The sequence below is a fragment of the Oncorhynchus nerka genome, linkage group LG8 (genome assembly GCF_034236695.1).
Source record: "Oncorhynchus nerka isolate Pitt River linkage group LG8, Oner_Uvic_2.0, whole genome shotgun sequence".
In the NCBI taxonomy this organism is placed as follows: domain Eukaryota; kingdom Metazoa; phylum Chordata; class Actinopteri; order Salmoniformes; family Salmonidae; genus Oncorhynchus; species Oncorhynchus nerka.
Window position 1 is genome coordinate 12,012,605 of NC_088403.1, and position 23,146 is coordinate 12,035,750.

Here is a 23,146-nt window from a genome sequence, read left to right on the forward strand (position 1 = left end):
CCTCCCCCTGACTGTCTAAATCACACAGTCTCCCCTGACTGTCTAAATCACACAGTCTCCCTGACTGTCTAAATCACACAGTCTCCCCCTGACTGTCTAAATCACACAGTCTCCCCTGACTGTCTAAATCACACAGTCTCCCCCTAACTGTCTAAATCACACAGTCTCCCCCTGGCTGTCTAAATCACACAGTCTTCCCTGACTGTCTAAATCACACAGTCTCCCCTGACTGTCTAAATCACACAGTCTCCCCCTGACTGTCTAAATCACACAGTCTCCCCCTGGCTGTCTAAATCACACAGTCTTCCCCTGACTGTCTAAATCACACAGTCTTCCCCTGACTGTCTAAATCACACAGTCTCCCCTGACTGTCTAAATCACACAGTCTTCCCCTGACTGTCTAAATCACACAGTCTTCCCCTGCCTGACTGTCTAAATCACACAGTCTTCCCCTGCCTGACTGTCTAAATCACAGTCTTCCCTGACTGTCTAAATCACACAGTCTCCCCTGACTGTCTAAATCACACAGTCTCCCCCTAACTGTCTAAATCACACAGTCTTCCCCTGCCTGACTGTCTAAATCACACAGTCTCCGTCTGACTGTCTAAATCACACAGTCTTCCCCTGCCTGACTGTCTAAACCACAAAGCCAACAGCACAGCTGAGGAACAGAGGGGTGGATGGATAGATGGATGAATGGCTTGACTGATTTATGGATGGAAGGCAACAGCAAAACTATGGTAGAATTTCCCACTGTCAGAAAGCAGCTGGGCGGGGATTGGAGAGTTGAGGAGTCTGTCCCAATTCCACCCATACTCTCCAGTGGGCACTGAGAGCCCTGTGAGACTTGGCCCAATTCCACCCATACTCTCCAGTGGGCACTGACAGCCCTGTGAGACTTGGCCCAATTCCACCCATACTCTCCAGTGGGCACTGAGAGCCCTGTGAGACTTGGTGCCATAAGAAGCCACTGCCCCTTAGTTATTGGGGCCAGGTTCCAGAATCCAGACAGAGACATTGGGGCCATCAGGGGACATCCACTGCCTGTTGGTCATTATGGATGGATTCCAGTAAAGAGCAGTGGGCCAATGCCACCCCAACCCAGGCCTCAACCCTCAGCTCCGGCCCCGGCTCCAATGCCACCCCACCCCAACCCAGGCCTCAACCCTCAGCTCCGGCCCCGGCTCCAATGCCACCCCAACCCAGCCCTCAACCCTCAGCTCCGGCTCCAATGCCACCCCAACCCAGGCCTCAACCCTCAGCTCCGGCTCCAATGCCACCCCAACCCAGGCCTCAACCCTCAGCTACGGCCCCGGCTCCAATGCCACCCCAACCCAGGCCTCAACCCTCAGCTACGGCCCCGGCTCCAATGCCACCCCAACCCAGGCCTCAACCCTCAGCTCCGGCCCCGGCTCCAATGCCACCCCAACCCAGGCCTCAACCCTCAGCTCCGGCCCCGGTTCCAATGCCACCCCAACCCAGGCCTCAACCCTCAGCTCCGGCCCCGGCTCTATAAAAGTGCCAGTGCCATGTCTCTATAAAAGTGCCAGGTTATGGAACAACCGAGGAACAACCGAGGCACGGAATCCTAGAACAGTTCTGAATTCATTCACTCTTAGTAAAAAACTAACTACAGTAACTAAGAGCAATGGGTGAGGTCAGGAAATGAAAGCTCAAATACCACCTGTCTGATGAGGCAACAGAGGCTGTCTCTCTCAGACTTAGCCTTTGTGACAGTGTTTGGGTTATATGATTGGTTACATTGGCACTGTAGCTAATGAGCCTCCTCTCTAACCCATTGGTATTCAAAGTCAGGGTTGCAACCCCTAGTGGGGTCATGGTGGAACTGCAGTGCCTCCCCCAAAAAAATATATACAGATTATTGTTATATGTTTATGAAAAATATAATTTATTGAGTAAAAGTATTTATTGATTTCTTTTCACTTTGATAAAAAAATGCAATGAATTTAAGGTTATTTGTTGATATAAAATCTAAATGTACAGATTTTAAGGTTTAAGATTTGGCCTTGGATGGAGTCACGAGAAATTCTGGCTGAAAAAATGGGATCCCGCTGAATGTTTTGAATAGCATTGCTCTAACCCTTTGAGCACTGAACATCACAGGAGGATGGTGAAGGGAGGACGGTTCATAATAATGCCTGGAATGGAAGAATGAAATGGTATTAAACAAAAGGAAACCATGGAAACCATGTGTTTAATGGGTTTGATACCATTCCATTCAATCCGTTCAGCCCATCCTCTGATTTAGAGGGCCACCAGCCACCACTGCTGAGCTATTTGAATCCATTAAATATATGCTCCGGAACTTTGGTGACTAGTAAATATTTTTTAAACCTCCCGCTTTGGGCCGGATGTATCAATATGTAGTTCATACATGCACAATCTATGAGCAGATTCCTCTCTTAATTAGCCACGAAAGCGACTGTTTTCTGGAAGCTGTGCTGTGCCATTCCCCCCCATGTGGGCCAGACCCTTAGCAAATCGAGTTTCAGCCAATGAGCTTCAGTCCTGCGCCATTTGAGTGACGCACACACAACAGAGAGAGAGAGAGAGAGAGAGCAATGACGTGATGCACATATCTGCACATATGTGACGTAGTACACCATTTTTGGGGACCACTTTTGACTCATGGGTGCTACTTTCAGAACTGCTGGATAAAAAGTATACAAAAGTACCGGAGCATCTCTTTAAGTGTTTTTTCTCCAGGGTGTCCTTGTCAGGTCCCTACTGGCAGATGGTGTCATGGAGAAGCTATCTGAGGAGGCATATACATTACATTTACATTTAAGTCATTTAGCAGACACTCTTATCCAGAGCGACTTATAATATAGTCAGCTACCCATTAGTACAGTACTCTCCAGTCAGATACCCATTAGTACAGTACTCTCCAGTCAGATACCCATTAGTACAGTACTCTCCAGTCAGATACCCATTAGTACAGTACTCTCCAGTCAGATACCCATTAGTACAGTACTCTCCAATCAGATACCCATTAGTACAGTACTCTCCAGTCAGATACCCATTAGTACAGTACTCTCCAGTCAGATACCCATTAGGCTACAGTACTCTCCAGTCAGATACCCATTAGTACAGTACTCTCCAGTCAGATACCCATTAGTACAGTACTCTCCAGTCAGATACCCATTAGTACAGTACTCTCCAGTCAGATACCCATTAGTACAGTACTCTCCAGTCAGATACCCATTAGTACAGTACTCTCCAGTCAGATACCCATTAGTACAGTACTCTCCAGTCAGATACCCATTAGTACAGTACTCTCCAGTCAGCTACCCATTAGTACAGTACTCTCCAGTCAGATACCCATTAGTACAGTACTCTCCAATCAGATACCCATTAGTACAGTACTCTCCAGTCAGATACCCATTAGTACAGTACTCTCCAATCAGATACCCATTAGTACAGTACTCTCCAGTCAGATACCCATTAGTACAGTACTCTCCAATCAGATACCCATTAGTACAGTACTCTCCAGTCAGATACCCATTAGTACAGTACTCTCCAGTCAGCTACCCATTAGTACAGTACTCCCCAGTCAGATACCCATTAGTACAGTACTCTCCAGTCAGCTACCCATTAGTACAGTACTCTCCAGTCAGCTACCCATTAGTACAGTACTCTCCAGTCAGATACCCATTAGTACAGTACTCTCCAGTCAGATACCCATTAGTACAGTACTCTCCAGTCAGATACCCATTAGTACAGTACTCTCCAGTCAGATACCCATTAGTACAGTACTCTCCAGTCAGAGATGTTGGCGAGGGTAGCCATGTTGCCGTACAACAGTACGACAGAGTTAGCAACCAGTTCTCAGAGGTTCCTATCCATTTCCTCCCATCAGATGCTGTCATTCCTACCTGCCCTTTGACTGACAGTCCAGTGTTATCTGACGTCAGACAACAGGATCGTATTCACAAGGCACTAAACGGAAGAAAACTGACTGAAACAGGGAGGGACTAGCTGAACTAACCAATAAGAAAAGGTTTGTTTTTTCTTTTTCTGTTGCAAAGCGTTTTGGAACGGTTTGCCTTAGTGAATATGACCCAGGCTTCTAATGTACCTGTATCTGCAGCATGGTGCTCTCTCCCTTCAGTCTCCTCTGGCAGGGCACCAGGTTCCTGCTGAGGGCTGTCTGTCTTCTTTCTTCCTTGGTGATCATCTGCAGGCAGCGCGTCTCCTCCTCCAGCGCCTGCATCTCTATGTTACCGTCTCTGATCAGGCCCTCCTGAACATTCACCTTCTCGTAGAAAATACACATCTCCTCCTCACGCTCCAGCAACTGTACCCCTCTGTCAGAGACAGAGAGAGTGAGAAACCACTGAGAGAGCTACCAAATTGTAAAGTAGGGATGAGGATAGGTCAAATACCATCAGTAGCCGCCCAATTACCCACATTGTTCAGCATCGTTGCCTGTAGTTAGTCGTAAGCAGTAGCTGCCTTACCCTATCTGATATGTAGAATCTTGGTTGGTGGTCGTGTGGACAGTGCAAACTGATCAACAGAAAGCCAGACTCACCGTCATTGAGGCTCTGCGTGGTCGTGTTTGGGCTCTTCCTCATCTGACAGACAGACAGACAGACTCACCTGTCATTGAGGCTCTGCATGGCCGTGTTTTAGCTCTTCCTCTTCGGACAGACAGACAGACAGACCCACCTGTCATTGAGGCTCTGCATGGCCGTGTTTTAGCTCTTCCTCTTCGGACAGACAGACAGACTCACCTGTCATTGCCGCTCTGCATGGCCGTGTTTTAGCTCTTCCTCTTCGGACAGACAGACAGACTCACCTGTCATTGCCGCTCTGCATGGCCGTGTTTTGGCGCTTCCTCAACTGACAGACAGACAGACTCACCTGTCATTGAGGCTCTGCATGGTCGTGTTTTGGCTCTTCCTCATCTGACAGACAGACAGACAGACAGACAGACAGACAGACAGACAGACTCACCTGTCATTGAGGCTCTGCATGGCCGTGTTTTGGCTCTTCCTCATCTGACAGACAGACAGACAGACAGACAGACAGACAGACTCACCTGTCATTGAGGCTCTGCATGGTCGTGCTTTGGCTCTTCCTCATCTGACAGACAGACAGACAGACAGACAGACAGACAGACAGACTCACCTGTCATTGCCGCTCTGCATGGAGGCGTCATGACTCTTCCTCTTCGGACAGACAGACAGACTCACCTGTCATTGAGGCTCTGCGTGGCCGCGTCATGGCTCTTCCTCTTCGGACAGACAGACAGACTCACCTGTCATTGAGGCTCTGCGTGGCCGCGTCATAGTTCTTCCTCTTCGGACAGACAGACAGACTCACCTGTCATTGAGGCTCTGCGTGGCCGCGTCATGGTTCTTCCTCTTCGGACAGACAGACAGACTCACCTGTCATTGAGGCTCTGCATGGAGGCGTCATGGCTCTTCCTCTTCGGACAGACAGACAGACTCACCTGTCATTGAGGCGCTGCGTGGCCGCGTCATGGTTCTTCCTCTTCGGACAGACAGACAGACTCACCCGTCATTGAGGCTCTGCGTGGCCGCGTCATGACTCTTCCTCTTCGGACAGACAGACAGACTCACCTGTCATTGAGGCTCTGCGTGGCCGCGTCATGACTCTTCCTCTTCGGACAGACAGACAGACAAACTACCAGACTCACCTGTCATTGAGGCTCTGCGTGGCCGCGTCATGGTTCTCCCTCTTCGGACAGACAGACAGACAAACAGACAGACTACCAGACTCACCTGTCATTGAGGCTCTGCGTGGCCGCGTCATGGTTCTCCCTCTTCGGACAGACAGACAGACAAACAGACAGACTACCAGACTCACCTGTCATTGCGACTCTGCACGGCGTTGTCGTGGCTCTTCCTCATCTGTAGCAGGTTCTGTTCATGGTAGTTGATCATGTGGGTCAGCCGGCCCAGGTTCAGCTTCTGCTCCTCCCTCTTCTGTCTCATCTCATGAAGCACCAGGGTCACCTTGGAGATGGGATCAGAACAGAGAAACATCATAACCCAGGTCACCTTGGAGATGGGATCAGAACAGAGAAACATCATAACCCTAACCCAGGTCACCTTGGAGATGGGATCAGAACAGAGAAACATCATAACCCAGGTCACCTTGGAGATGGGATCAGAACAGAGAAACATCATAACCCAGGTCACCTTGGAGATGGGATCAGAACAGAGAAACATCATAACCCTAACCCAGGTCACCTAGGAGATGAGATCAGAACAGAGAAAGATCATAACCCAGGTCACCTTGGAGATGGAATCAGAACAGAGAAACATCATAACCCAGGTCACCTTGGAGATGAGATCAGAACAGAGAAACATCATAACCCAGGTCACCTTGGAGATGAGATCAGAACAGAGAAACATCATAACCCAGGTCACCTTGGAGATGGGATCAGAACAGAGAAACATCATAACCCAGGTCACCTTGGAGATGGGATCAGAACAGAGAATCATCATAACCCTAACCCAGGTCACCTTGGAGATGGGATCAGAACAGAGAAACATCATAACCCAGGTCACCTTGGAGATGGGATCAGAACAGAGAAACATCATAACCCAGGTCACCTTGGAGATGGGATCAGAACAGAGAAACATCATAACCCAGGTCACCTTGGAGATGGGATCAGAACAGAGAAACATCATAACCCTAACCCAGGTCACCTTGGAGATGGGATCAGAACAGAGAAACATCATAACCCAGGTCACCTTGGAGATGGGATCAGAACAGAGAAACATCATAACCCAGGTCACCTTGGAGATGGGATCAGAAAAGAGAAACATCATAACCCAGGTCACCTTGGAGATGGGATCAGAACAGAGAAACATCATAACCCTAACCCAGGTCACCTTGGAGATGGGATCAGAACAGAGAATCATCATAACCCTAACCCAGGTCACCTTGGAGATGGGATCAGAACAGAGAAACATCATAACCCAGGTCACCTTGGAGATGGGATCAGAACAGAGAAACATCATAACCCAGGTCACCTTGGAGATGGAATCAGAACAGAGAAACATCATAGCCCAGGTCACCTTGGAGATGGGATCAGAACAGAGAAACATCATAACACTAACCCAGGTCACCTTGGAGATGGGATCAGAACAGAAAAACATCATAACCCAGGTCACCTTGGAGATGAGATCAGAACAGAGAAACTTCATAACCCAGGTCACCTTGGAGATGGGATCAGAACAGAGAAACATCATAACCCAGGTCACCTTGGAGATGAGATCAGAACAAAGAAACATCATAATCCTAACCCAGGTCACCTTGGAGATGAGATCAGAACAAAGAAACATCATAATCCTAACCCAGGTCACCTTGGAGATGAGATCAGAACAGAGAAACATCATAACCCAGGTCACCTTGGAGATGAGATCAGAACAGAGAAACTTCATAACCCAGGTCACCTTGGAGATGGAATCAGAACAGAGAAACATCATAGCCCAGGTCACCTTGGATATGGGATCAGAACAGAGAAACATCATAACCCTAACCCAGGTCACCTTGGAGATGGGATCAGAACAGAGAAACATCATAACCCAGGTCACCTTGGAGATGGGATCAGAACAGAGAAACATCATAACCCTAGGATTTCCTGATTAATCAGGTAGGATAAATCACCTTGGAGATATCGTTCCTCAGGCTGTCTCTGATGGTGTGGCTGTGGAAGTGCTTCAGACGGGACTTCTGGAGCAGCCTGAGGAGCACACACACACACACACACACACACACACACACACACACACACACACACACACACACACACACACACACACACACACATACACACACAGGATGTTAATCATTTTACATCAAAACAGGGTGGTGAACGTCTGAATGTTCTTTTGAGGAAGGGGATGTACTCTCTATCTCTCTCTCTCACTTCTCTTTGTTGATGGCGTTGGTTCTGAGGATCTCAATCTCGTTGTCCAGGATCTTGAACTTCTCTCTCATCTCAGCCGTTCTCTGGGAGGCCATCTGGATCAGGTTCATACACTTGTTCCTATCACCCTTGATGTTGTCGTACAGCTTGGCAAACACACCAAGCCTAGATGCAGGGAGGGAGGGAGGGAGAAGGAGAGAGAGAGAGAGAGAGAGAGAGAGAGAGAGAGAGAGAGAGAGAGAGAGAGAGAGAGAGAAGGAGAGAGCGAGAGAGAGAGAGAGAGAGAGAGAGAGGAGAGAGAGAGAGCGAGAGAGCGAGGGAGAGCGAGAAAGACACAGGGCGAGAGACAGAGAGAGAGTTGGCACCGAGGAAATACCGAAATTAATCAAGTTAGGTATTCAAATCCTTAGTCACCCAGACACGTTATTTTCCAGGTATGTCTGAACTGGTCCTTATTTAAAGACACTACGTGGTACCAATCGTACTCTGGGATACTGATTTCAACACGCTTGATAAATACCTGGGGATCAAATGACCTAGTTCTGGAGCAGCAGCAGTCACTCATAGGTCGTCAACACACTATCACAGATTATCATGAAATACACACAAATTACTTACTCGACATACGTGACAGGCACACGATTTCCTTCTTCATAACACATTCCGTATCCATTACACAATTTTCTTCCTAACAAATTCCAATTTGTTATGAAGAAACAAAAGTAAGCTAGGTTAGCTAGGTGTTAAGGTTACAGGTTAAGGCTAGGCGTTAAGGTTACAGGTTAAGGGTTAAGGCTAGGTGTTAAGGTTACAGGTTAGGGGTTAAGGCGTTAAGGTTACAGGTTAAGGCTAGGTGTTAAGGTTACAGGTTAAGAGTTAAGGCTAGGCGTTAAGGTTACAGGTAAGGGTTAAGGCTAGGCGTTAAGGTTACAGGTTAAGGCTAGGCGTTAAGGTTACAGGTTAAGGCTAGGCGTTAAGGTTACAGGTAAGAGTTAAGGCTAGGCGTTAAGGTTACAGGTTAAGGCTAGGCGTTAAGGTTACAGGTAAGAGTTAAGGCTAGGCGTTAAGGTTACAGGTTAAGGCTAGGCGTTAAGGTTACAGGTTAAGGCTAGTTCAGGTTAAGGTTACAGGTTACAGGTTAAGGCTAGGCGTTAAGGTTACAGGTTAAGGGTTAAGGTTAGTTGTTAAGGTTACAGGTTAAGGGTTAAGGCGTTAAGGTTACAGGTTAAGGCTAGGCGTTAAGGTTACAGGTTAAGGGTGAAGGCTAGGTGTTAAGGTTACAGGTTAAGGCTAGGCGTTAAGGTTACAGGTAAGGGTTAAGGCTAGGTGTTAAGGTTACAGGTTAAGGGTTAAGGCTAGGCGTTAAGGTCTTCATTCAGCAGTGAGAGCTACCTGGACTGGACCTCCTGGTTCTGCTTCTTGAGTTCATGGATCACCAGACTCTTGCCTCTCAGCTCTTGCTTGATGCGATGGTATCTTTGCTGTTGATACATTAAAATAATACATGATCTTTCTTATCTTCTTAGTAAAAGCTGATGAGTCAATTTTCCCCAGAGTGCAAGAAAGTTAGTCTTAGCTCGTGTGTTTTGTTGTTTTGTTGAGAACATCAACAGGTCACTATGGAAACCATTACCAGAGTCATGCTGAAGCTACACTGTAACTGATTACTGTAGCTGTAGTAAATGATTGCAGCAAAGGCCTGTTACCTCAGGTCTGTTACCTCAGGTCTGTTACCTCAGGTCTGTTACCTCAGGTCTGTTACCTCAGGTCTGTTACCTCAGGTCTGTTACCTCAGGTCTGTTACCTCAGGTCTGTTACCTCAGGCATGTCGCTGTTGTTATTTGGATTACATGTGGACATATTACCTCACAATGTGTGTGTTACTTAACTCAGACTGTGTGTGTTATCTCAGGTTGTGTGTTATCTCATGTTGTATGTTATCTCAGGTTGTTTGTTATTTCATGTTGTATGTTATCTCAGGTTGTTTGTTATTTCATGTTCTGTGTTATTTCATGTTCTGTGTTATCTCATGTTCTGTGTTATCTCATGTTCTGTGTTATCTCATGTTCTGTGTTATCTCATGTTGTATGTTATCTCAGGTTGTTTGTTATTTCATGTTGTGTGTTATTTCATGTTGTGTGTCATCTCAGGTCTATATGCAAATGGCCATTGCTATATATGGATCTGTGCCATTCACTTTGAACTGGACTGTGTTTACAACATGAGTGGTCGTGAGTAGATGTGTTTTGAGATCAAAGCGAGAGCTGTATGTAGCACGTGTGCACATTTTGTTCATATTATTTTCTAGTTAGTGAGTTATTAGCCCAGTTCAAGATCATTTGTAGTCGTCAATAGGGGAGTGATTGCTTTCTACAAGACCACAAAAAGTGTACATTTCTAGCCATCTTTGAAAAGCCAGTCAGGGAAAGAGATTTAGTTTTATCTTAAAGGGACAGTGTTGTATTTTGAGACAGGCTTCAATAATTTGCCTGATTCTCTGTAATAATGGTATGGGAATAATAATGCATTTTATTGTGTAAAGTGGAGTCTTGCATCAAACAACACAACAACATTGTCAGTCAAACAGGTTCAGGTCAAGTCCAACAGGTTTTATTCAAAAGTCTCATGGAATGTAGGCCTACACTGAACACCACACATTGTCTGCTACTGTAGGCTGAACGATAAAACAGATACTTCCATGTTAAAATATTATGGGATACATTTTCTCCATGATGCTAGGCCACTCTGGTAGGCCTACAGACATTATGATCATATAGCTACAGTAGCCTACCTGACCACTGTCAAAACTGTAACTTAAAGAGGGTAGAGCCTCAGTGTTCATTGTAAACACACACTGGAAGTTTCACAGAATTTTAACAACGTTCAAGTTCGCGCTCAGCAGACCTGAAATTTGCCCCCAAAAATGGGAGGGAACATTGATGGTGAGATGTTCTATAGTGATCTGATATGATGTGTTTTACCTCAGCCCTGTGGCGGTCCCTGGACTTCTGCTCTCTCTCATCAGCTTTGATCTGAGTCAGACAGCTGAGGGTGTGGAGCTCCTCTCTGTGTCTGTGAGACTGTCTCATCAGCTCCTGCTCCTGTTCCACACACTGTTCTATCAGCTGGGTCTCCACCTCCGCTACTGGTTGCTATGCACACACACACACACACACACACACACACACACACACACACACACACACACACACACACACACACACACACACACACACACACACACACACACATGCACACCCACACACACACATTAATGCATATATGAATGTATGAATCAAAATACACTACGCAAACACACACACACACACACACACACACACACACACACAACACACACACACACACACACAAACACACACACACACATTATATGCAAAATACACTACGCAAACATATGACACACACATTAATGCATTTATGAATCAAAACACACTACACAATGCATTGCACAAACAGATATGATGTCTCTATAACAACAACACACTATAACACAACCTCTCCTAGTATTAATGTCTCTAACACACAAAAAACACTATAACACACACACAACATTAATGCATATATGAGTCCCTCAAAACAACTAGTATTAACTAAACAGATATGAGCATAACAACACTCTCCTACATTTATGTCTCTTACAACAAATCAAATGTCTCTAAACAGACAAATTCAAACATATGCTTTTTACCTGATGAATCAAGTTTCTCTTCAGCTTGTCCACTTCTAACTGTATCTCCTGTCTTGTCTATAAACAGAATCAGATATGACCTGTCTCTGTCAACTCCTAGGGTTTAAACAGACATCCCTCTATAACAACAACAACCTCTCCTAGTATTAATGTCTCTAAACAGATATGACCTGTCTCTATAACAACAACCTCTCCTAGTATTAATGTCTCTAAACAGATATGACCTGTCTCTATAACAACAACCTCTCCTAGTATTAATGTCTCTAAACAGATATGACCTGTCTCTATAACAACAACAACCTCTCCTAGTATTAATGTCTCTAAACAGATATGACCTGTCTCTATAACAACAACCTCTCCTAGTATTAATGTCTCTAAACAGATATGACCTGTCTCTAACAACAACCTCTCCTAGTAACAAAGTATTAATGTCTCTAAACAGATATGACCTGTCTCAACAACCTCTCCTAGTATTAATGTCTCTAAACAGATATGACCTGTCTCTATAACAACAACCTCTCCTAGTATTAATGTCTCTAAACAGATATGACCTGTCTCTATAACAACAACAACCTCTCTTAGTATTAAAGTCTCTAAACAGATGTGACCTGTCTCTGTTTGATCACAAATACTGTAGAAGAACAAGACTTTATTGTCCTTTTCAGATCACAGAAATTAATCTTATTAACCAGCCAATCACACAGCAGCAACAATGCAGTTATTTCAGAGAGGCTGTTATTACCATTATTACCACTATTACCATGGCTGCCTTCCAAATGGTACACTATTCCCTAACATAGCACCTTTTTTTCTAAGAGTACACTATCTAGAACATAAAAGGGTTCTTTGGCTGTCCCCATAGAAGAACACTTTGAATAATCCTACTTGGTTCCAGGTAGAACACTTTTGGGTTACACATAGAACCCTTTCCACAGAGGGTTCTACATGGAACCCAAAAGGGTTCTTTCTACCTGGAACTATAAAAGGGTTCTTCTATGGGGACAGCCGAAGAATGCTTTTGGAACCCTTTTTTTCTAAGAGTGTGCAGGACTTTTACAGTAGTGCCCTAATTGTCAGGAACAGGGTTCCATTTGGGACCCTTCCCTCCGTTACACAGTGTTTTATACAACTGTGGCAGACGGAGAAGCTCAATCACATCACAATTCCACTGAGGAAATAAATACTGACAGGTAAATCATTGGATTGAGTTCATAAAACCGGGAGAACATTATATTGTGTGAGGTTTCCTTCATTAATAGGGGAAGTTCCACATGCGTCACTACACCAACGTCTGTCGTGTTTTATGGTGTCAAATCTGCTGACGCTTTTCCAGTTCCTCACTCTGTCTGTCACTCATGTCCCATGTGGACATTTATGATCCTGTGAGTGACGTGTGTCACTGCCACTTTGATCTCTGGACACATCATCAAGGAAGCACAGAGGCTAATGAGGAGATGACATGTCAACCAATTAAAATCTATAAAATAACATATTTTAAAGTGAGAGAGAGATAGTTACAGAGTCCATGAACATAGTGAAAGTGGAGGTGGGCCTGTTTAGTGTTAGTGTGGAGCTGTAGACTTGGTGAACTGACCAGAACTCCATTGACTTGTAACGTGCAGCAGAGCTGTGGACCAGAACACTGTGGGCCTGTTTAGTGTTAGTGTGTGAACTGTGAACTAACTGTAGACTTGGTCTTGTCATGGGCAGTAGCTGAGTGTGGAGCCAGAACACTGTGGGCCTGTTTAGTGTTAGTGTGTGAACTGTGAACTAACTGTAGACTTGGTCTTGTCATGCAGTAGCTGAGTGTGGACCAGAACACTGTGGGCCTGTTTGGTGTTAGTGTGTGAACTGTGAACTAACTGTAGACTTGGTCTTGTCATGCAGTAGCTGAGTGTAGACCAGAACACTGTGGGCCTGTTTGGTGTTAGTGTGTGAACTGTGAACTAACTGTAGACTTGGTCTTGTCATGCAGTAGCTGAGTGTGGACCAGAACACTGTGGGCCTGTTTAGTGTTAGTGTGTGAACTGTGAACTAACTGTAGACTTGGTCTTGTCACCAGTGTGGACCAGAACACTGTGGGCCTGTTTAGTGTTAGTGTGTGAACTGTGAACTAACTGTAGACTTGGTCTTGTCATGCAGTAGCTGAGTGTGGACCAGAACACTGTGGGCCTGTTTGGTGTTAGTGTGTGAACTGTGAACTAACTGTAGACTTGGTCTTGTCATGCAGTAGCTGAGTGTAGAACACTGTGGGCCAGTGTGTGAACTGTGAACTAACTGTCCTGGGCCTGTTTGATGCAGTAGCTGAGTGTGGACCAGACACTGTCCTGGGCTGCAGCTCCACCTTCTTCAGCTCTCTGAGCTGCCGGTCCCTCTCACGCTGCTTTTGTGCCAGGTTCTCATGCACGGTCTTCCTTTCCATGATGCAGTGGCCTGTATTGATGTCCAGCATACCTCTGACAAACAGAGAGAGAGAGAGAGAGAGAGAGAGAGAGAGAGAGAGAGAGAGAGAGAGAGAGAGAGAGAGAGAGAGAGAGAGAGAGACACAGAGAGAGAGAGACACAGAGAGAGAGAGACACAGAGAGAGAGACACAGAGAGAGGACACAGAGAGAGAGAGAGACACAGAGAGAGAAAGAGAGAGAGAGAGACAGAGAGAGAGAAAGAGAGGACACAGAGAGAGAGAGAGAGAGAGAGAGAGAGAGAGAGAGAGACACAGAGAGAGAGAGAGAGAGAGACAGAGAGAGAGAGAGACACAGAGAGAGAGAGACACAGAGAGAGAGAGAGAGACACAGAGAGACACAGAGAGAGAGACATAGAGAGAGAGAGAGAGAGAGAGACAGAGAGAGAGAGAGACACAGAGAGAGAGAGAGAGACACAGAGAGAGAGAGACACAGAGAGAGAGACACACAGAGAGAGAGAGAGAGAGAGAGAGAGAGAGAGAGAGAGAGAGACAGAGAGAGAGAGAGACACAGAGAGAGAGACACAGAGAGACACAGAGAGAGACATAGAGAGAGACACAGAGAGAGAGAGAGAGAGACAGAGAGAGAGAGAGAGACATACAGAGAGAGAGAGAGAGACACACACAGAGGGACAGAGAGAGAGACACACACAGAGGGACAGAGAGAGAGACACACACAGAGGGACAGAGAGAGAGACAGACAGAGGGACAGAGAGAGAGAGAGAGAGAGAGAGAGAGAGAGAGAGAGAGAGCATACAGAGAGAGAGAGAGAGCCAGAGGGACAGAGAGAGAGAGACATACAGAGAGAGAGAGAGAGAGACAGAGAGTCAGAGAGAGAGCATACAGAGAGAGAGAGACAGAGAGAGAGAGAGAGAGGAGAGACATACAGAGAGAGAGACATACAGAGAGAGAGATAGAGACAGAGAGAGAAATAGAGAGCGAAAGAGAGAACTCATAGGAAAACCCCATTATCATTGTTCCCCACAGCACTGTCCCCTTATATCTGCCAAAGCCTACATAGAACCAGTAAGATAGAGAATATGCATGAGAATAGGTTCCCATCTCAGTCTAGTTACAGTGGAATGGGTTTTTGTGCCGTCCTTGTGCTAAGGCCAGAGGGGAGAAACAGTAAAGGCCCTGCAGGACAGGTCCCAGTGGGGGGCTCTGAGAGACAGCATCTGGACTAATGGGGACAATACAACCTAATGTATCCACATCACAATGATTGAAAACCTTGTCAAAATGAATGGGGGATAATTAGAAAATGTTCTGACTCTTACTGGACAAATCAAGCTCTGTCTGTTCTGTGCATGTGGCCCCAACATTTTGTGTTTTTATTCATTGTTGTTTATTCTGCACTTCACAAAATAGATGGCATCATGAGGGAGGAAAATGATGTGGATATATTGAAGCAACATCTCAAGACATTAGTCAGGAAGTTAAAGCTTGGTCCAAATGGACAATGACCCCAAGCATACTTCCAAAGTTGTGGCAAAATGGCTTAAGGACAAAGTCAAGGTATTGGAGTGGCCATCACAAAGCCCTGACCTCAATCCTATAGAAAATGTGTGGGCAGAACTGTAAAAGCGTGTGCGAGCAAGGAGGCCTACAAACCTGACTCATTACACCAGCTCTGTCAGGAGGAATGGGCCAAAATTCACCCATTGTGGGAAGCTTGTGAAAGGCTACCCGAAACGTTTGACCCAAGTTCAACAATTTAAAGGCAATGCAAGCAAATACTAATTGAGTGTATGTAAACTTCTGACCCACTGGGAATGTGATGAAGAAAATAAAAGCTGAAATAAATAATAATAATAATAATAATTCTATTATTCTGATATTTCACATTCTTAAGATAAAGTGGTGATCCTAACTGACCTAAGACAGGGAATTCTTTACTAGGATTAAATGTCAGGAATTGTGAAAAACGTAGTTTAAATGTATCTGGCTACGGTGCATGTAAACTTCCGACTTCGCTGCATACAGATGCTGCTCTAGATACATGGACATTGTCTGCCGCCTGTCCTGTACCTCTGTCCCATCATAATGACCTCCTTCTCCTTGGTCATCTCCTGCTCTTTCTGCAGCATGCTGTGTTCCCTCTCGGCAGCCTCCAGGTGTGCCCTGCGCCCCTCCACCTGCCTCCTCACCTCCCTCTTCTCCTCCTCCAGGGAGCGACAGCGGGCCTCTGTCATCTTCTGCAGAGCCGCCACCTCAGACAGCTGCTCGTCTAGGGCCGCCTTACTTTTCTCAACCTCCCTGGCCACCACAGAGGAAGACATACATGACACCAGGCTGGTAGACTGTAGGCTTAACCCAGCGAGCAAAACAGCCTGCAAAGACGTCATTCCAGACAGTTTTGACAGAGACATTGGTCTGTAGGGTTAGCCGTTTACTCTTGGTAGGTGCCCCCAAAAAATGTGGACTGGTTCAAGATTTATGTTGGGAGTCTCCCTTCCATGACTCATGAACATGGCCTTACTTCCTGCTTTAGTAGCTACAGAGTTAGTTATGAAGGTTATGTATAGCACATCACTAATACATGAATTCATAGTCAGCCACATCTTACATACATCTTCTTCCTGTTGATCCTCTCAATCTCCTTCCCCAACTGGCCAGGAACAGACAGAAGCTGGGCCAACTCAGCCTGGTGACACAAGACAACACGCCGTAGAGAAGGACATTATAGGAAGGCTAATGAGCTCTTCTACTTCAATGGTTTTAGATAATGCCCTTCTCTATGTTGTTTTAAACACAAGACTGACCCTCTACCACCCTCTACCACTCTCTAACACCCTCTACCACCCTCTGTCCTCCCTCTGCCCTCCCTCTACCACTCTCTACCACCCTCTACCACTCTCTACCACCCTCTACCACTCTCTAACACCCCTCTACCACTCTCTAACACCCCTCTACCACTCTCTAACACCCCTCTACCACTCTCTAACACCCCTCTACCACTCTCTAACACCCCTCTACCACCCTCTACCACCCTACCACTCTCTACCACCCTCTACCACTCTCTAACACCCCTCTACCACCCTCTAACACCCCTCTACCACTCTCTACCACCCTCTACCACTCTCTAACACCCCTCTACCACCCTCTAACACCCCTCTACCACTCTCTACCACTCTCTGCCACCCTCTACCACCGTCTGCCACCCTCTACCACTCTCTAACACCCCTCTACCACCCTCTGCCACTCTCTAACACCCCTCTACCACTCTCTACCACTCTCTAACACCACTCTACCACTCTCTGCCACCCTCTACCACTCTCTAACACCCCTCTACCACTCTCTGCCACCCTCTAACACCCCTCTAACACTCTCTGCCACCCTCTACCACTCTCTAACACCCCTCTACCACTCTCTGCCTCCCTCTACCACTCTCTAACACCCCTCTACCACTCTCTGACACCCTCTACCACTCTCTAACACCCCTCTACCACTCTCTAACACCCCTCTACCACTCTCTGCCACCCTCTACCACTCTCTAACACCCCTCTACCACTCTCTAACACCCCTCTACCACTCTCTGCCACCCTCTACCACTCTCTAACACCCCTCTACCACTCTCTGCCACCCTCTACCACTCTCTAACACCCCTCTGCCTCCCTCTGCCTCCCTCTACCACCCTCTGCCTCCCTCTACCACCCTCTGCCTCCCTCTGCCCTCCCTCTGCCTTCCCTCTACCACCCTCTGCCTCCCTCTTGCCCTCCCTCTGCCTTCCCTCTACCACCCCCTGCCCTCCCTCTACCACCCTGTACCACCCCTGCCCACCCTCTGCCTCCCTCTACCACCCCCTGCCCTCCCTCTACCCACCCTCTACCACCCTCTGCCTCCCTCTACCACCCCCTGCCCTCCCTCTACCCACCCTCTACCACCCTCTGCCTCCCTCTACCACCCCCTGCCCTCCCTCTACCCACCCTCTACCACCCTCTACCACCCTCTACCCTCCCTCTACCACCCCCTGCCCACCCTCTACCACCCTCTGCCCGCTCCAACCTGTCACCTGGTTGTTTACTATGCTGTCCTTCTTGTGGTCCAGTTCTCTCTGCTCCCTGGTCATCAGTTTGTGTCTGGCCTCCATGTCCTCCAGCAGGCTGTGTATCTCCTGTCTCCTCTGAGACACCTCCTTCCTCAGCTCCTCACTGCTGTCCTTCAGGGCCTTCGCACGTTTCTCCAGCTCCTGAGGACACACCAGGAGCAATGGCTTATGGGACATACAAAATACATCAACATTGACACAAATACACATTCATGCAAGTGCAAATCATGGACACACACACAGTACTGTGCCAGCTATTTGAAGGGGATATCAAAGGTAATAGCTGAGTCGTGACTTTCCTGGGAGTCTGACTATATACATCCATGTGATTATAGTGTAGCTGTACTGGGTGTTAAAAAGTAACTACTATTTAACTGTAACCAAACCAACTGTAATAACAAGTTCATTAAAGGAGTAATGTAAAATATCATTAGATCAATGATCGGGCCTCTCTTAGTGGTAGACACAGAACCATGTATGGTACCACAACCCAGTGACAACGAGGAGACGGAACCGGCAAGAAGCCAGCCTCATCAATCAAGCATTTGGACAAGGATGCCTCGCAGCAAAGATACCGTCTGTTTCTCTGTCCTCTCACTGTGTGTGTCATTTCTCTGCTTCTAAATGAGGGATTTACTGCTGTAGGTGACATGAAGGAATGTCATGCTGTGGTGTATGATGGGACAGATCATGTGAATGACTATCAACAGGAGATAAATCTGTGAGATACTTACAACTGGTTTGGGTTGAGACTCATACTCTTTCTCCAGGCAAAGCTTCTCTTCTGTGAGACTGTAAACAGACACGACATCATTTACAGCACGTGTCAGACTCCTTCCACGGAGGGCCGAGTGTCTGCAGGCTTTCACTTGTACTTGACTGATGAATTAAGGTCACTGATTAGTAAGGAACTCCCCTTACCTGGTTGTCTAGGTCTTCATTGAAAAGAAAAACCTAAAACCCACAGACACTAGGACCTCCGTGGAAGGATGTCGACACCCCTGATTTAGAGGAAGGAACAAGAGGAAGGAACTTGAACATAAATTCTCAGAAATACAGAGAAGATGAAAAAGTGACCAACGTTGACGACAAGCTTAAGAAACAAGTGGCTGTGCAATATGCTCAAGTAACCTTGTCTCTGCCTGAGCTCAACCCCCTAACACAGTGGTGGAGGACAGACGACCAGGGTTCCACTGTAACTCAGTTGATAAAAACAGGCAGGGAAATATAGCCATGTAGCCATACTGAAAATATGTATTGCTTTCAGAAAAGTGTTGGTCAAATTCTGAGAGTTTCTTGGCAACATCTGAGTGAAACAGTGGTTTGTCAGTGGTTGCTACTATGTGAAAGGTTCAACTGAGTTCAACTGTTGACAGGATTCAGGTATTTAAGTCCAGCGGCAGATATGAAATTCCTGACACTTGTAAAATCTCCTCAGTGAGAAATTGCTGGGTGGACAGACAGCCCTCCAGGCTACTTTCACAGCACTTGTGTTGCTTCCTGGTCATCTGTAAATACTACATTTGAAGCTAAAATGACTGACAGTTGAATTCCTGTTAATCTGTCTGGCTTGTGATCAAGGGCTTAACATTGCACATCTGAAGACATATCTTCTTCCCAGTGAGCATCTGTCTGTCGTATGGAGGGTAGATCACCAGGGGAAGAGAGGAGGCTGCCAAACGGACTGTCAGAGCTATACGCATCCACAAGATAATATACAACAAGAGACAGGGGAAGAGAGGAGGCTGCCAAACGGACTGTCAGAGCTATACGCATCCACAAGATAATATACAACAAGAGACAGGGGAAGAGAGGAGGCTGCCAAACGGACTGTCAGAGCTGTACGCATCCACAAGATAATATACAACAAGAGACAGGGGAAGAGAGGAGGCTGCCAAACGGACTGTCAGAGCTATACGCATCCACAAGATAATATACAACAAGAGACAGGGGAAGAGAGGAGGCTGCCAAACGGACTGTCAGAGCTATACGCATCCACAAGATAATATACAACAAGAGACAGGGGAAGAGAGGAGGCTGCCAAACGGACTGTCAGAGCTATACGCATCCACAAGATAATATACAACAAGAGACAGGGGAAGAGAGGAGGCTGCCAAACGGACTGTCAGAGCTGTACGCATCCACAAGATAATATACAACAAGAGACAGGGGAAGAGAGGAGGCTGCCAAACGGACTGTCAGAGCTATACGCATCCACAAGATAATATACAACAAGAGACAGCCGAGTTCATTACAACATCTAGTCAGAATGCAATCTAAGCAATGGTTTTCATTTAGCCTCATATTTCAATTACTGCTGTAGGCCTTCTCATCTTAACAATAGGAACAACATTTACCCACAGATACGAAGGTCATATCTTTAGGAACAATGTGAATATAATTTACCCACAGATAGGAAGGTCATATCTTTAGGAACAATGTGAATATCATTTACCCACAGATACGAAGGTCATATCTTCAGGAACAATGTGAATATCATTTACCCACAGATAGGAAGGTCATATCTTTAGGAACAATGTGAATATCATTTACCCACAGATAGGAAGGTCATATCTTTAGGAACAATGTGAATATCATTTACCCACAGATAGGAAGGTCATATCTTTAGGAACAATGTGAATATCATTTACCCACAGATAGGAAGGTCATATCTTTAGGAACAATGTGAATATAATTTACCCACAGATAGGAAGGTCATATCTTTAGGAACAATGTGAATATCATTTACCCACAGATAGGAAGGTCATATTTTCAGGAACAATGTGTTCTAGGCCCCGTCCCTGGTGAATCATAGTGTACGTCTCAAATGGTACCCTAATCTCTATGTAGTGCACTACTTTTGACCAGAGCCCTATGGTCCCTGGTCTAATGTAGTGCATTATATAGAGAATAGGCTGCCATTTGGGACAGCCAGAGCCGTATTCTAGTCCTTGCTGATTAAATGACTGATGAAGAGACCTTTCCTTTCATGTCCTCTTTCTTAGTTTTTTACACAAGCTTGTTTCATCAGTTGCTAAGCAATGTTCCAATGGCCTCTCCGTGGCCTTTCTAACTGTGTGTGTTGTGCAGAGAGAGGACAGCGGCGTTCTTTTCCGTGCTGTGTTTCGGAGGCGTGCTTGACCTTTCGGACACAAGGACAGGAGTGTTGTTGAGAACAAGTGGAGAAGACGAGTGACACAGCTGGCTAGAGCCAGAGGCACACCTAATAATGAATCATTTGGTGGGTTATATTTGTCCTGTTTCATTATACGCATGTGTGAAATGGAAATGTGTTTATTGCATATCCCCCTGAGACACCCTCAGAGACTGGGGTCACAGCCAGGGTCAGCCATTATCAACAGCAACCTTGGAGCAATTAGGGTTAAGGGCCTTGTCAAGGGCACAATGGCAGATTTTTCACTTTGTCGCTAAGGGATTCAAACTAGTGACCTTTCAGTTACTGGCCCAATGCTCTTCCCCCTAGGCTACATGCCGCACATACCACTTCCAGGACTGACTGGACTAAAGTGGCTCAAGAGCTGGGCATACCCTTAACCTCAGACAGAGACAGACACAGACAGACAGACACACAGACAGACACAAAGACAGATAGACACACAGACAGATAGACACACAGACACACAGACACACACACACACACACACGCACACGCACACACACACACACACACACACACACACAGACAGACAGACAGACAGACAATCTCTCTCTCTCTCTACGCTAGGCTCTAGTCAGTGTGTGTGTCCTCACCACTCTAGCTGGTAGTTCATCTGGTAGTCCCTCTCCTCTGCCTGTCGCAGGTCGTTGTGGAACTTGAGGAGCTGCTGTCTCATACGGCTGACCTCTGTGTCCGGCCCCTCAGGGAACTGCTCAGCCGTCTCCAGATCTCTCTGCTGGCGCTCCAGCTCTGCTCTGAACCGCTTGGCCTCCTGCAGCAGCCGGATTTCTGACTGCTGAGAGCTGGGGTGGGGAGATGGGAGTCACAGACAGACACAGACAGACCTCTGACTGCTGAGAGCTGGGGTGGGGAGATGGGAGTCACAAACAGATCTCTGACTGCTGAGAACTGGGGTGGGGAGATGGGAGTCACAGACAGACACAGACAGATCTCTGACTGCTGAGAGCTGGGGTGGGGAGATGGGAGTCACAGACAGATCTCTGACTGCTGAGAGCTGGGGTGGGGAGATGGGAGTCACAGACAGACACAGACAGATCTCTGACTGCTGAGAGCTGGGGTGGTGAGATGGGAGTCACAGACAGATCTCTGACTGCTGAGAGCTGGGGTGGGGAGATGGGAGTCACAGACAGATCTCTGACTGCTGAGAGCTGGGGTGGGGAGATGGGAGTCACAGACAGATCTCTGACTGCTGAGAGCTGGGGTGGGGAGATGGGAGTCACAGACAGATCTCTGACTGCTGAGACCTGGGGTGGGGAGATAGGAGTCACAGACAGACACAGACAGATCTCTGACTGCTGAGAGCTGGGGTGGGGAGATGGGAGTCACAGACAGATCTCTGACTGCTGAGAGCTGGGGTCACAGACAGGGGAGATGGGAGTCACAGACAGATCTCTGACTGCTGAGAGCTGGGGTGGGGAGATGGGAGTCACAGACAGACACAGACAGATCTCTGACTGCTGAGAGCTGGGGTGGTGAGATGGGAGTCACAGACAGATCTCTGACTGCTGAGAGCTGGGGTGGGGAGATGGGAGTCACAGACAGACACAGGTACTTATGGGTCATATGACAGGGCAGAGATGTGGTCAGTTGGCTCAGCTCATCACCCTCAGGTAGGAGGGGAATCACACAGGTCCTAGTGGCACACAGACACAGATGCTGGTAGGGACCAGCGTCTGTCACAGACTATCACCTCAACTGGGTGTCCAAGGGTAGTTATACACTGAGTCTACAAAACAATAAGAACACCTTCCCAATATTGAGTTTCACCCTCTTTTGCCCTCAGAACAGCCTCAATGTG

The 23,146-nt window shown here is 46.9% G+C and overlaps 1 protein-coding gene across 1 annotated transcript in view; it reads right to left on the reverse strand.

Moving 5' to 3' along the window:
* The window catches only part of ccdc146 (coiled-coil domain containing 146), a 63,053-nt gene that overhangs the window by 12,119 nt on the left and 27,788 nt on the right, over positions 1-23,146 (reverse strand). The window contains exons 4-18 of the mRNA XM_065021333.1: positions 21,921-22,130; positions 18,884-18,941; positions 18,114-18,290; positions 16,672-16,745; positions 16,130-16,357; positions 13,963-14,095; positions 13,754-13,811; positions 12,555-12,580; positions 11,640-11,696; positions 10,912-11,082; positions 9,323-9,411; positions 7,931-8,095; positions 7,669-7,744; positions 5,857-6,005; positions 4,100-4,328 (exon numbers count right to left, since the gene is read on the reverse strand). Coding sequence (XP_064877405.1) covers positions 4,100-4,328; positions 5,857-6,005; positions 7,669-7,744; positions 7,931-8,095; positions 9,323-9,411; positions 10,912-11,082; positions 11,640-11,696; positions 12,555-12,580; positions 13,754-13,811; positions 13,963-14,095; positions 16,130-16,357; positions 16,672-16,745; positions 18,114-18,290; positions 18,884-18,941; positions 21,921-22,130 — 1,900 coding nt within the window. The remainder of the gene's footprint in view (positions 1-4,099; positions 4,329-5,856; positions 6,006-7,668; positions 7,745-7,930; positions 8,096-9,322; positions 9,412-10,911; positions 11,083-11,639; positions 11,697-12,554; positions 12,581-13,753; positions 13,812-13,962; positions 14,096-16,129; positions 16,358-16,671; positions 16,746-18,113; positions 18,291-18,883; positions 18,942-21,920; positions 22,131-23,146) is intronic.